At 47.9% G+C, this 13457-nt stretch overlaps 2 protein-coding genes across 6 annotated transcripts; both read right to left on the reverse strand.

Moving 5' to 3' along the window:
- Positions 1-82: 82 nt before the first annotated feature.
- tor4aa (torsin family 4, member Aa) lies at positions 83-4730 on the reverse strand. Its single transcript, XM_061747225.1, is given in 6 exon segments — positions 83-1355; positions 1514-1924; positions 2748-2794; positions 2892-2930; positions 4609-4675; positions 4677-4730. Coding segments are annotated over 6 exon segments (1440 nt in total). The 5' UTR covers positions 4716-4730; the 3' UTR covers positions 83-518.
- brap (BRCA1 associated protein) lies at positions 4653-13236 on the reverse strand. 5 transcript variants are annotated; one of them, XM_061747203.1, is made up of 13 exons: positions 12850-13235; positions 11984-12145; positions 11294-11462; positions 10567-10756; positions 10383-10496; positions 10161-10309; positions 9465-9540; positions 9262-9400; positions 9081-9190; positions 8918-9007; positions 8740-8843; positions 8058-8197; positions 6677-7226 (listed from the first exon to the last, which is right to left on the reverse strand). In XM_061747203.1, the coding sequence occupies exons 1-13, from the start codon at positions 12926-12928 to the stop codon at positions 6823-6825; spliced, it is 1926 nt and encodes a 641-aa protein (XP_061603187.1). In that variant the 5' UTR covers positions 12929-13235; the 3' UTR covers positions 6677-6822. The 5 variants fall into 5 exon arrangements, with proteins under 5 accessions (XP_061603189.1, XP_061603187.1, XP_061603186.1 ...); XM_061747206.1 differs by having other exon boundaries at positions 6862-7234; positions 12850-13232; XM_061747205.1 differs by adding an exon at positions 4653-4765 and having other exon boundaries at positions 6972-7234; positions 8740-9190; positions 12850-13233.
- Positions 13237-13457: the final 221 nt, after the last annotated feature.

The following is a 13457-nucleotide window of genomic DNA, read 5'->3' on the forward strand; positions in this document are numbered from 1 at the left end:
TAAGTGGCTCTGAGTGCCGCTTGTCAAACAGAAAAGAAAGATTAGCCGCTCCTTGACAAAAACATTCAATGCCACGCAAATCATTTCTATTGTGTTACTTCTTTGGATGTAAACATACGAAATCAGAAGTGATTTTGTTGTTGTTGTTTTCTTCGTTGCTGAGCTAGCTGCCAACGTTGCATAGTGTCGTAGCCTCGTTCCGGGAAAGGCTCATTCACTTCCTGGTTGTCCTTCACTTTGATTTCAAGTCCCAATGGTTAATGAAAGTAGGCAATATGCTGCTGGTGTGCTCGTCCTCTCCCAGCACCGTTCCATCTCGCCCTGTACTGTGCCGCTCAGCCCTGCTCTGTCCTCTTCCGTCCTGTCCCCTTACAATCCTATCCCACCCTGTTCTACTCTGTCCCGCCCTGTTCCACCCTATCATGTTCTGTCCTGTCAGATCCCACCCTGTCCCGTCCGATCCCATCCTCTTGCCCCCCCTGTCCTGGTTTGTCCTGCCCCATCCCGTCCTGTCCCCTTCATAGCAAATTGACTTTGGCCACCACTTGCTTGCATCCCATGACAGAATACTCCCTTCCCCCCACGGCGGGGTAGTACCGGATCTCTGCGGCCAGCTGCTCCATGTGGGCGCGATCCGGATAGAATCCCTCTCGGCTCATCTCGTCCAAAAAACACTCCGTCACGTGACTTTTCTCCAGGAGGCCGAGAGGTACGAGGTTCACCTGGGCCCAAAGCGGGTGGCGGCCCTCTAGGTGGCGCCGCAGCACGGGCGTCACGTCCCGCGCCAGGTGGGCGTGATTGGTGGCCGTGGAGACGTTGTGCAGCAGGTGCTTGGTGATGAGCTCGTGTCCCAGGTCGCTGAGGACCACGTAGATGGCGTTCAGGAACTGGTTGGCCGTCGGGGAACCCACCAGGCCCAGCAGGGCGTCGAGGAGCTCGGCGTGCATGTGCTCGGCCTCGTCCAACACGAAAAGCGGGATCTTCTCCTCCCGCTCGCCGAGCTCGACCGCCTCGGAGACCAGCGAGACCAGTCGCTCGGCGCAGCGCGGGGCGTCGGCCTCCGGGGGGCAGTGGTGCAGCACGAAGTACTGAAGCACCTGGGGCTCGCCCACCACCGAGCGGAAGTGTCCCGCCAGGAGCCGCCCCAGGTGGCTTTTGCCCACCCCGCTGGGCCCGTGCAGGGACACCACCAGGGGCCTGTTGTGCACGTACGTGGTCAGGAATTCCTTAAGGTGCCACAGGAGTGCCTCCACCGCCCCCTGCTGGCCAAACACCTCCCTGCGCAGCGTCTTCTCCAGACCTTCCAGGTCGTAGCGGATCACGTGGTCGTCCAGGTTCTCGATGGCGTTGTACACCTGACGCACAGCAACAACAACTAGTTGCTTCCGTGTCTATATTTGGATTATAGCTAGTAAAGACAGCGAGTATGCACTTGGTGTCGTGTGAAGTGTTTTAAGTGTCCAGTGAGCGTGTGTCGTTGAGGTTTTGAAGCCGGTGTAGCACTTGCGCTCACCTGTACAAAGAGAATGGCGCTGAGCAGGTAGAGACAAAACTCGGCCGGGCTGTGTTCCTGTCCGGGCGCTTTCCGGCGCCTCCTGTTGGGGTAGAGCACCCTCCTCTTCCTCTTCCTCTTCTTCCGCTGCGGCGAGCTGGACGCCGACGCGGCGGCGGGGTCAAAGGTGAAAATCTTCGGGCTGCCGCGGGCCGGGGCCCCCGGGACGCCCTCCATGACCAGCGCCATCTCCTGGCGCCGTTTCTTCAGGGCCCGGTACTTTTGCTTGATGCGGATGACGGCGCGCAGCGTGGACGACACGTCGGCGAAGCTGGCAGCCGCGCCGGGCTCGTCCTCGGTCTCGCCGGGCTCCTCGTCGTCCATCTCGTCCTCCGTGTGGGAGGCCGTCGAGCTGCTGTCCCGGTCCGTCATCTGCACCACAACCGCACACAGTGTCGGGGAGCAACTAATTACATGTGACGAGATTATGTCATTGATTCTGTCATTTAATTACAAAATGTACGTAATTGTAATTCATTACATTGCAGTGTTTATTGAAATGACAGTTACTTGAAAAGTAGCTGCAAACGCTTCATTTTTTTCATCTCACTTCCTCCTTCTAAAGCCGGCGCTTGTGATTGGCTCTCTTTGGTCATGTGCCATTCTGTTCTCGTCTCAAACATGACCTTGTGATGCAATCGATGAGTTTGTCTGAGATTTTGAAAAGGTTAGACTCACAGATGTTTCATTATCATCATTTTGGACTCTTACGGAATATTCACTTTTCTGGGCTGTCATATGAAGCGATATGGTCTAAATTGTGCACATTTGTCATTAGGTCAGCATGTTATGTTTTCTACATACTGCAACAAACAATTTTTTTTCATTATTTATATTTAATCATATTTTGTTATCAGTTTATTTTTTGTGTAAAGAACAATTATGTGGTTAATTCCAAAATAATGATCTATGGTTTTAATCCACTTTTTTGGGTTTGTGGGGGGGGCGGGGGGAATATCTGAAGGGTCCTGTTGATGCATTCATTTAAAATTAAGAAAAGTCATCAAAATGTAACCACATGGATTAGTTACATTTAGAAAGTAATTGAAATAGTTACACTACTATTCTATTTTCAATGCGAGTCATTTCAAAGTCATCTTCCTAGCACTGCACACACAATAAGAATTCAGAGAAATTACCAATATTAAAATATGATGGAGGCAGAGCCAATTTGAGGACGGGTGTGCAAGCTCGCCTCTGATTGGTCGGTGGGAGACTTGACCTTTTGGCGACCCGTCAAACCTGCCAGTCACAGAACCTGTTAAACAACAACATTTCTTTGTGTTTTTACAAAACACGCACTGCACTCAAAAGGGTTAAAAATGATGCGCGCACACACTTTTGGCCTCTTGGCCTTGACGGGACCGGCCACTTCCTGCTGTGAAACACACACACACACACACACACAAACTTTGGAGTTCTTCGCCATGATGACACCAGCCACTTCCTGCTGTGAAACACACGCACGCACACAGCCGCACATGCAAAGACGCACACACACACACGCAGTGTTCCTGGCAGCTGGCCTGCTGCTGCTTCAGTGTGAATGAAAAGTTACACAACTTACAAATCAAGTGTGACATTGCTTAAACCACTTTGATACTTTGTTTAATTCTTGAAGGCAGTTTGAATTTGAGCATTTTTTTAACGGTCTTAAGTTTGGACTAGGTCTTCAAGACATTACAAACAGATGGATTGCGTTCATTGCATAACACAAGTGTTTTTAATCATGCCGCGGTTTCGGCGGGGGAGTGAGTGAGGCCAGTGCGGACTCCAGCGGCATCTCCTTCCTGCTTGATAAGCGTTCTCATCCGACCTCCAGTTTCAAGTAACCGCAAACACAGTTACTTCTTCAAAAACCTCCGCCGGGAAAAAAAAAAACACACGTGATACATTACATTCCCAAAAGTGAGCGAATACTTAGAAAAGGAAAAACTGTTCCCACAAATTTGGCAGTATGGAATTGTCCAAAATGTTGGCTCCGTAATCCCAGTGAAAGGAACTCTGAAGGATTCAGCACAGCGAGAGCTTTTGAACAACGCCCAACTTTGTAGGAACAGTTTGGAGCTGGCCCCTCCCTCTTCCAACATGACTTTGCACCAGTGCACAAAGCAAGCTCCATAAAGACATGGATGACAGTCTGGAGTGGATGAACTTGACTGGCCTGCACAGAGTCCTGACCTCAACCCCACAGAACCCTTTTGGGATGAATTAGAGCGGAGACCGAGAGGCGGGCCTTGTCGTCCAACATCGGCGTGTGACCTCACAAATGCGCTTCTGGAACAATGGTCACAAATTCTAAACATCATAAACACACTCCTAAACCTTCCCGCAAGAATTGAAGCCGTTATAGCTGCAAAAGGTGGACCGACGTCATATCGAACTCTCCGGATTGGGAATGGGATGTCACTTAAATTCATGTGCGAGTCAAGGAAGGTGATTAGACGTACAAGACAAAGTCTCTGAAACATGAGACTGCACTCTATACGGTTAGATGAGGTCAAACGTATCAAAAACTGAGAATCCAGTCCATGAGACACTGAAAGAAAAGTGTACGAAACATGAGGCTCAAGGCCATGAGACACTGAAGACGAAGTGTGAAAAATGTTGACAATGACAGACATGACAATGAGGTCAAATGGAGGAAAATGCAAGAATCCGGTTCATGAGAAACTAAGACCAACATGTATGAGACATGGAAGACAACATGTCTGAAACATGACACTCCGGTCCATGAGACAATGAAGACAAAGTGCATGAGAAATTCAAGACCTCGGGACTGCTAAACCTACACTAGGTCAAACTGTCAGACTACTTCCGACAAAGCGAACGTGTCATGCGTGAGAAATTCAAGACAATTGAAATGACGGCGCACGAGACCAGCCCGTCGGTCTCTCGCAAGCGCAGACCTGACGAGGAGGCCGTTCGCATTCCGAGCGTATCCCGGCTTCACCTTCCCCCTTCTCCTCCTCGCAAAAAGCACAAAACTTCACAAAGCCTTCCCACTCGGCAACTACGCTGAACATGCAAAACAAAACAGAAAAAGCATGACTCACCTCTGATGTGTTTATTGCGCTCGCACGACTGCACGACTAAACTCCATTGTGTGCGCCAACCAACTTTCCGTGTGTGTGAGACCTGCTGGTGGCTCCACCTCCTTCATCCTGCGCTCGTGTGTCAGCACATTACAACACTTCCTTCCTTTTGTTCCACCTGATGGAAAACACAGTCAGCAACCAAAAGTACCCCAAAAAAAAAAAAAAAAAAAAAGCAACTCTGCCATTCGACGCCCTGAGATACGTTAATGTCCTGATTAAAAAAATTGGGCCCATAAAAATGTAAGAATTCATCCCCGTCAGGCTTTTGTATTCATTTCTCATGGCCGCACTGCTTCCAGCACTAAATGTGGATATTAGATTTTTTTTTTGTCCAATTAGAGTTCAGCATCTATGTGTTGCCATGGAAATGTAATCTGCCCAGGACCTTCACAATCAGTAGTGCTGCTGACCCTTTAGGCAACAGATATTTGAACACAAAAGGTAGCAACACACGTCGATAGAAAATGCAATACTCACACGCATATATTCTTTATCCTCTGCAACAAACGACTACTAATACTGCAGCTTACCGAGTCACTTATAGTAATTGTGAAAGTCGACTTCATTTGTGTCTTCATGACTGCTTTGTACTGCCCCCTCTGGGGGCCCAGTCGCGCGCACGACTGAAAGTCGTATCTCAGGACACCGCCGCATTAGCAACACAGCCGTTTGTCTCACCACATTTCCAGCATCACATGTTTTTGTTTTTTTTGGTTTTTTTCATGTTACCTGATTTACATACGTGTGTGTTTTGATGTAAATGTGAAGCCGGGCGTCGTTTGCATGTGCGGCAATAAAAGTTGTAAAGGCGCCAGAGGAGACACGCCTCACGCAGTCATGTGGCGGACGTTCATTCCAAAGCGACTTCAATGGAAGGTTGGCCAAACATTTGCAGAATTGGTGGCGTTGTGAAACTATATTGGCGGAAGGGGCAAGCCCAAAGGAAAAGAAGGCGGCATTGTTAAACCATCGAAATTCAACTAAGACTTTTTGAATAGTGGTTTTTAAATCTAGATGAAACTACTTTGGCACCATCAAATATAAATTCATCGAAGACCTTTAATGGCATTATTAAACTCTCGAAATTCTTCTGTGAAGTTTTAAAAAGGTATCATTAAACCCTCTAATTTCTACTTCTGAATGTTAACGGAATGAAGTCTAAATTTCTTGGACATTTTTAAAGCCATTATTAAATTGTCCAAGTTAAAACTATTGTTTTTCTGGCACTATTAAACTGTAATGAAGTCATTTCACGGCATTATTCAACTCTACGCTATTTTGCCGTTTCTAATGGCATTAATAAATGCTACAAATTCAGCATTGACATCTTGAATTGGAATTCAACTACTTTGAGGTTTTAATGGCATGATGAAACTCAACCCAAACTGACGTCATCCAATTTCAGTGGCACAACAACGGAAAGTTCGAGTGACGTGAGAAGGAAAATGGAGCAATTCGAGTTACTGTAAGGCACTCGCATTACAGTCAAATAAATACAACAGGTGTTGCTGTAGACCACAACTCTGCCCGGAAAAGTGCACTGCCGGAACCGATGTTTCACACGGGACTTTGTTACAGAGGGACACGGTGTTGGGCCACTGATAAACTTTGCCAAAAACAACAGAGGAGCGTCCAGAAGGGATTTTCAAGACACTGTGAGATGTGTAATATGACACCATTTACGAGTGAGCTGAATGGTAGTTCGCCTTTTTTCGACCTCCAATGGTAATCGCTAGCTAGCGTGCTAATGTTAATCACAATTGCTAACCGTTTAGCATTAGCACATTTGTTTAGGTTGAATTCTGTGCACCGAATTTATACCAGACACTCACGACCAACACATGCAATTTTAGGATCAAAGTCCATCCCTCATAAATGAGAATAAAATGTTAAATGTTAGTCCAAAAATAAATAAATAAATATAAAGAAAAAAAAAATCAATAGTTGGGTCGATTATTTATCGACCTACTGGACCAATAATCAATATGTAAATCGATTCTAAAAAAAAATGTAATAGTGACAGCTCTACTTTACAATGTCTTTTATTTCACTGCATTATGTTTTTTTTATACAATACAGTGGTATTTTTCTTGATTAAAACCAACAAAAAATGGCGACGTTTGTTTGGGGACTGGAATGGGAAAAAAAGGTATTCCGATTGATTCCATAAAGTCAAGGTACCGCCCAGCGTATGCGGGATTGTGCACGAAAGCGTACACAATCGTGGCGTGAAAGGCGCAGGCGTGGAAGCGCAGGCTCGTCCGTCTCAGCGTGAAAGAGGCAAAAAACGTCATAAATAGATTTGGAAGTGATGTATTTACATGTTGATTTTACAGCCTCATCCACAGCTTGAAATACTTTTACTTCCTCTTCCTGCCGCGGCCCCGGCGTCCTCTGCCGACGGCGGCGGCGTCCGCGGGCCCGCCGTCGGCCGCGGGTCCCGCCGCGATGTTGATTTGGCCTTCCTGGATTTCGCTGCGCGCCTCCTCGGGGAGATGCTGGATGTGCTGCTGCGTCTCCAGGTAGAACATGACGTCGCGCAGCTGGTCCTGGAGCTCCTCCACGGCCCGCTCCTTCTGCTCGCCTGAACGCAACGCCGCAATTTAGCGACTCGAACGTCTTCGACTGGAGATTTGAACATTTGAAAATTCTGACAACAGCGCCACACGCCAACGTCCTCATTTGCATACAGCGGACAATTCATTAGGCACACCGCGGCAGGTGTCAACAGCACGATAAGGCCGCACTTTGAACTTGGATATTGCATAAAGCAACTTGAAATTGCTAACCCTAACCCTATTTATAATGGGATTACATATTATTATTATTATTATATTAAATTCAACTAAGATATTTTTGTGGTATGTGTGAAATCTTTATTTAACAACTGAGAGAGTATCTCAATGACATTAACCTAAATATGTCTACTTTGACATTTTCATGGCAATATTAAATCTTAAATTCTATGAAAAATTTTTTAATAGCATTATTAATCTCAAAATTCTACTAAGGCATTATTAAACGCCAAATTCAACGAAGATGTTTTAATAGTATTGTTAAACTAAGTTCACTGACGAAGACATTTTTCTGGCATTATTAAATCATTTTACGGATAATTTAACTCTAAATCCAACCACTAAGTCATTTAAAATAGCCTTATTGAAGTCGAAATTCAACAATGGAAAACTTTTGATGGCATCATTAAACTCTAATTGAAGCTATTTTGAAATTTTTAACAGAAATAAAATGTGACTGAGATTTTGAAATAGGATTATGATGAAACGTGCAACAAGTCTCAACTTTGAAGGGCATTATTAAACTCCCAATGAGACTACTTTGCCATTTTTGATGGCATTATTGTCGTCTCTGAAATGAGTTTTGCGTGCGTGCGTGGGCGTCGCCCTCACCGCTCTCTTTGGCTCTGCGCTGCTCGTCGGCCAGTCGGGTCTGCAGCTGCATCTGATTGGCTCTCAGGCATTTGTTCATCTCCTGCTCCTCCGTCAGCTCCTGGCTGAGTTTCGTCATGCGGCCGCTCAGCTGCGTGCACCTACGTGCCACACATATTTCATACTTATCGTCATCCTCATAATTATTATAAATGAATTTCCGTCGGGTTGGCTGTTCTTTGACGACGCTGTAAATTAAAGAGCGAGCGCGTGCCGCCGACGCGCCTCCGTGAGAAACTTGCGACTCAGCAGGCTCGACGGCGCCTGCTGCCGAGTCATTAGCGAGCGGGAAGTGACCGCAACAACCTTGTGACGTCTTAAATGATTTCTGCGATCATGCGAGCGTGTTGTCATGCGATCCCAAGCGGGGACCGACACGTGACCATCCTACTGTACACCAAACAAAATGGATCTTAACACAATTAAAAACAAGCTCAAACATCCTCATAATTAGTGAAGGCGTCAGACAAACATTATCTATCACCCCCTGCTGCACTGGGGTGGAACAGCACTCGTCCCAAACAGGGATTGTGTGTGAAATTTGGACGACGGTGCAAATCCAGGACTTCTTCCTCCCCCCCCCCATCTTTTTGTGGCATATTCCAATTTTACTTTTGGTGACATGATCTGGAGTTCAACTGACTTTTTCTCCATGCTCTGCTTATCTTTGCTGATTTCTCCCAGGCGACGCTCCAGGTTGTCGCAGCGCTCCAAAGTCTCCTTAAACTTGGCCTTCATGTTGTTGATCTGTCTCACACACACGAGTGGCACCCAATAACAATCAGAAAAATGCTGTTGCTGCCGCTGACGTCGTGGTTCACCTCCTCCGCCGTGTCCTTCTCCAGGTGCGCAATCTTGTTCTCCCAGTAGACCCGCTGAGACTCCAGCTGACTGGTCAGCAGGTACGAGTACTGAGGGACAACCGGGGCGACCCCTTGTGAGCGCCACGCGGCCCAAGCGAGAGAAAGGAGGGGCCGGACGTACCTCCAGCTGCAGGGCGTCCACCTTCTCCGCCTGGCAGGTGTCGCCCTCGCACTCGTACTGGACCATCTTGCCGTCCGTCTTGCTCGCCACCAGCCGGTGGACGTAATTGTCTAGCGGGAGGAACATTAGCGACACGCTCAAGCCAAACGTGCGCACTATTGCACCGGCGGCAAATAGGTACCTCCGGCGTAGTCCCAGACGCGGTGGTTGGTGAGCTGCATGGCGTAGGTGTGCTGCGTCTCCTCAAAGTGTTTGTAGGCGTGGCGGCTGACGTAGCGGCCGCAGCCGATGTGGCCGCAGATCAGGCAGATCCACAGGTTCTGGGGGCGGGACCGGCAGGTTAAAGATTAACCTGCGCGGCGGGCGAGTCGGCGGCGGCGTTACCTCCTGCACGCCGCACTCGAAGCATTTGTTCTCCTCCACCGGCTCTGGAGTTTGACAGTAGCGACACACCGGACACCTGCGTGCAGATCAGGTCGCAGCTTACACTCGCACAAATCATTTTCACAGTTCTGCATATGATAAAAAAGTATGTGAAAACAACTTGTTGAAAAAGGTCTTAAAGGTTGTTTTGCAGCTGTGCGACACGCGAGGAGCAACATGAACGTCGCGTCACGTCATTTATCAAGTCGGAGGTCAGTCGTCTATTTAGCGCAGCAGTTGCGATGCTTTTCTTCACGCAAGCGCTTGATAACAACAAGTTACGAGCAGTTGAAACCGTCTCGGTCGCAGCCGCCATATTTTCAAGAACGTAAACGACGACATCGCTGCGCATTTACGTCAAGACGGAGCGAGCGCAGAAAGAACGCAGCCCGACAACCTTCCCATCGACCGTTTACAGGATCGAAATATTCTACCGCCGTGAAAGCAAATGAAATATAGACTACAAGGCTCCGTGTAAACGCAGCTAGTGTGATTTGCTTTTTCTATACGCGACTAGGGAAGAAAGGGGGGGGGGCTTTTCTGAAATATATATATTTCAGAAAAGCCATTTTTTTTGCAACCCTCCCCCAATTTTATCTTGAGGCCATACTGCCCAGCTCTAGCGTGTCTTATCGCGGTTAACGGTTTGCCACTTACGACGCGTCCTCCCAGCGTTGCAGGCACTGACTGTGGAAGCTGTGGTTGCACAGCGTGGTGAGGATGCCGTTGACCGACTCGTCCATGCGCTCCAGACACACCGTGCACTTGGGAAGCTCCGTCAGCTCCATCACCGGCAAACCGGCGCCCTGGAGGAACCGGACGACGGCGGGTCACGCGGCCGGCGTCCGGGTCACGCGACCGCGCCCGCCCGCCACTCACCTCCTCCGACTTGAAAACCTCAGCGCGCTCCACGTAGACCAGCTGGCACACCGCCTCCTCGATGGAGTTGAACTGGCGCCCGTTGCACGCCGTGTAGAAGCTGTCGGCGTCCGCCTGAACACGCACACGCAAACCAATGATGGAACACGACTCCCCGGTGCGCACGTGTCGCCGTTGCCCCGACCTGCGTGCTGAACTTGATGAGCACCATGTACTGGTTGGGGGTGGAGTCCCGGATGATCTTCATGTGCTCCATGACGTCGTTGAAGGGCGCCATCAGCTTCATCAGGTCGTGACTCGTCATGGCGGCGGGAACCGTCAGGATGCACACCATGGCGCTGCGCCCCACGTCCTCCGTCAGGGACGTCATCTTGCTGCGCCGAGGCCCAAAGAAAGGAGAACGAAGAGGAAGGAGGAGGAGGGGGAGGGGAAAAGGAAGCAGAAAAGGAAGAAAGAAAGATGAGGAGAAGGGGATGAGGATAAGTCGAGGAAGAAAAAGAAGGAGGACAGAGAAGGATGGGAAGGGGAAGGAGGTGAAGGAGGAAAAGACAGGAGAAGGAGATGAAGAAGAGGAGGCTAAGGAGAGGGAGAATGGGAAGAGAAAGGAGGAAGAGAACAGAAAGGAGGGGGAGAAGAGGAGGAGAAGGGGATGAGGAAGGACAAGGAGAAAGGCAAGGAGGAGAGAGGAGGGTGAGAAGGGAAAGGAGGTGGAGAATGAAGGGAAGAAGTAAACAAGGAGATTAGGAAAGAGAAAGGGAAGCAAAAGAAGGGGAGGATGACAGAGAGGGAGGTGAACAAGGAGGATGAATAAGTGGAGGAGAAGAAGGAAAAGCAACGGAGAAAAGAAGGTGAGCGTGATGGCAGCATGTGGCCACAGAGGGCGCCGTTGTGCGTTTGGCGTTGTTGCCCACTCGGTCTTGTAGAGGTGCATGATCCCGTGCACGACCTCCACCGACGGGTTCCCGCTGAAGAAGGAGATTTGCTCCGGCAGCCGCTTGGACGGCGAGTCCAAAGACGCCGCCGCCGCCGCGTCCTCATCGGGATCCGCGCAACCTTCTGGATCGTCACCCCCGCCTTTGTCTACACACACACACACACACACACACACAAAAGTTCAGGAAGCATTCGGAAGTGACACGCTACTTCCTGCCTCACTCTTTCGCCTTTGAGGCTTTTGACCGACAGGTCGTCTCCGATCGGCCGGCCTGCCTCGTTTGTTCCCAACGAAGACGAAAGCGCAGGAATAGCGACGTCGTCAACAACTGCGGGACGCAAAGAGAGCAGCGCCACCTGCTGGTGTGGATGACCGCAACGCCATCGCAACCAGCAGCCCCCTTCACACGGACGTCCCGCAAAATGCCACAAATCTGCTTCGAGGGGAACTCAACTCAAATTTTGGGGGGGAGAAAGAATATGTTTTATGTGCCCAAACTACAGGTACATCTCAATAAATTACAATCGTGTCAAAAGATTCATTGAGTTCGGTCGTTCAATCCAAAAAGTGAAACTCCTATCATAGAGATGCAGTACACACACTCAAGAGTGAAATTCTTTCGTTTTGGCTCGCGACACAAAGTAAAAAAGTGCAACAAGCGCGTTACCCGGGCCGGGCTCAAAGGTCTCGATGACCATGTCTCCCATGGACCTGCTGCCCATGTGCTGGTGCAACACGGCGCTCCTCTCCGCCTCCGTCTTGCCGCTCAGGGCCAGCCGGCCCAGGGTCAAAGATTTGTCCTGCAGCTGCTCCTCGGACATGTCGCCCGCTGACGACCGAAGCCACGCAAACGGCCAGCCCGTTCAGAGATTGGGGGCAAAAAAAACAAAACGTTGTTCATTATTGAAATTTTATCATTTTTAGTTACAATGTATTTACAAATAAATAAGTAGACATTTTAATCTAAATTTCAAAGTGTGTATTCCACTATTATTTTATTTACAACAATAAAACTAACCACTTGGTAAATTAAATAAATGAAAAAAATTAAGAGCGGTACAGAAAATGAATGAAGAGTATGAATAACATTTTTCAGCTTTACTATTTTTAACAATCAAATTATTAAATAAAACAATATATTTTTTAATCCATACATAGTTGTTTAGTTGACTACTGTTATTTACAATTAAATGACGTTATTTTATTAAATAAACGGAAACTATGTATAAATGGAAACTATGGATGCCAAATTGTTTGTTACTGTTTTTACAATAATTAGTCGTTTCGTAAATAAATGAAAAAGTGTGATATTTAAAATTGTTCACTTGATATTTTTTCATTATTTGCAATAAATCAAATTATGTAGAGGTTGATGAAATCAAACAACTTATTTAAAAAAAATAAAAGGCTAAATAAACGCAACAATTAATGCGAGCTAAAACTGATGAGTCATTGAGATGCTTTAAAAAAAAAAAATAGAAATCCCGAAATGTAGCTACCACAACAATGTTCGGCGTCGTCTTCTCAACTCACCGGCCGAGTATCGGAAGCCCTGCGGGGCTGGAGACTGGTCGGCTATTTCCAGGCGGATGACCACCAGGGACACGCTCATGTGTTTTGTCCTCGAGAACGTTTGGAAAAAACACAAAATAGAACAAAAACAAGGCGAGGCTAGCGATGACAGCTAGCTTCACAAGCTAGCTAGCTTCCAAAACACCAGTGAGCTCATTGACAACGCAAACGTAAAAGTATGATTAGGAGACATTTTAGTTAGACGACAAAAAGGAACCGCAAATATATGATACATGCCCCTTCATATTTAATACACGTCACTGACAGAAAGTTCAGGAAGCTTGTAAAGCTCTTTAACTTGTACTACTTCTTCTCATTCATGGCTGACTGCTCAAGGAAGTCGTTTATGTGCCATCGTCCCCTAGCGGACAAAGTGGAATGGCATCGGTTTTTTTTTTTTTATACATTGTGTCAAAAAATTCATCCATCTCATCCATCCATTTTCTGAGCCGCCTATGCTCACAGGGGTCGCGGGAGTGCTGGAGCCCATCCCAGCTATCTTCGGGCAGGAGGCGGGGTACACCCTGCACTGGTCGCCAGCCAATCGCAGGCCACATACAAACAAACAA

Source organism: Phyllopteryx taeniolatus, chromosome 15 (assembly GCF_024500385.1).
Source record: "Phyllopteryx taeniolatus isolate TA_2022b chromosome 15, UOR_Ptae_1.2, whole genome shotgun sequence".
Classification (NCBI taxonomy): Eukaryota; Metazoa; Chordata; class Actinopteri; order Syngnathiformes; family Syngnathidae; genus Phyllopteryx; species Phyllopteryx taeniolatus.

Bases quoted from the DNA above. Each gene is read 5' to 3' on its own strand.
- brap (XM_061747202.1), bottom strand. From the start codon at position 12,928: ATGAGCGTGTCCCTGGTGGTCATCCGCCTGGAAATAGCCGACCAGTCT. The intron at 10,310-10,382 runs GTGAGTGGCGGG...CGGTTCCTCCAG, and splicing joins AGGTTTTCAAGTCGGAGGAG to GGCGCCGGTTTGCCGGTGAT. The intron at 9,191-9,261 runs GTACCTATTTGC...TCCTCCCGCTAG, and splicing joins CGTCTGGGACTACGCCGGAG to ACAATTACGTCCACCGGCTG.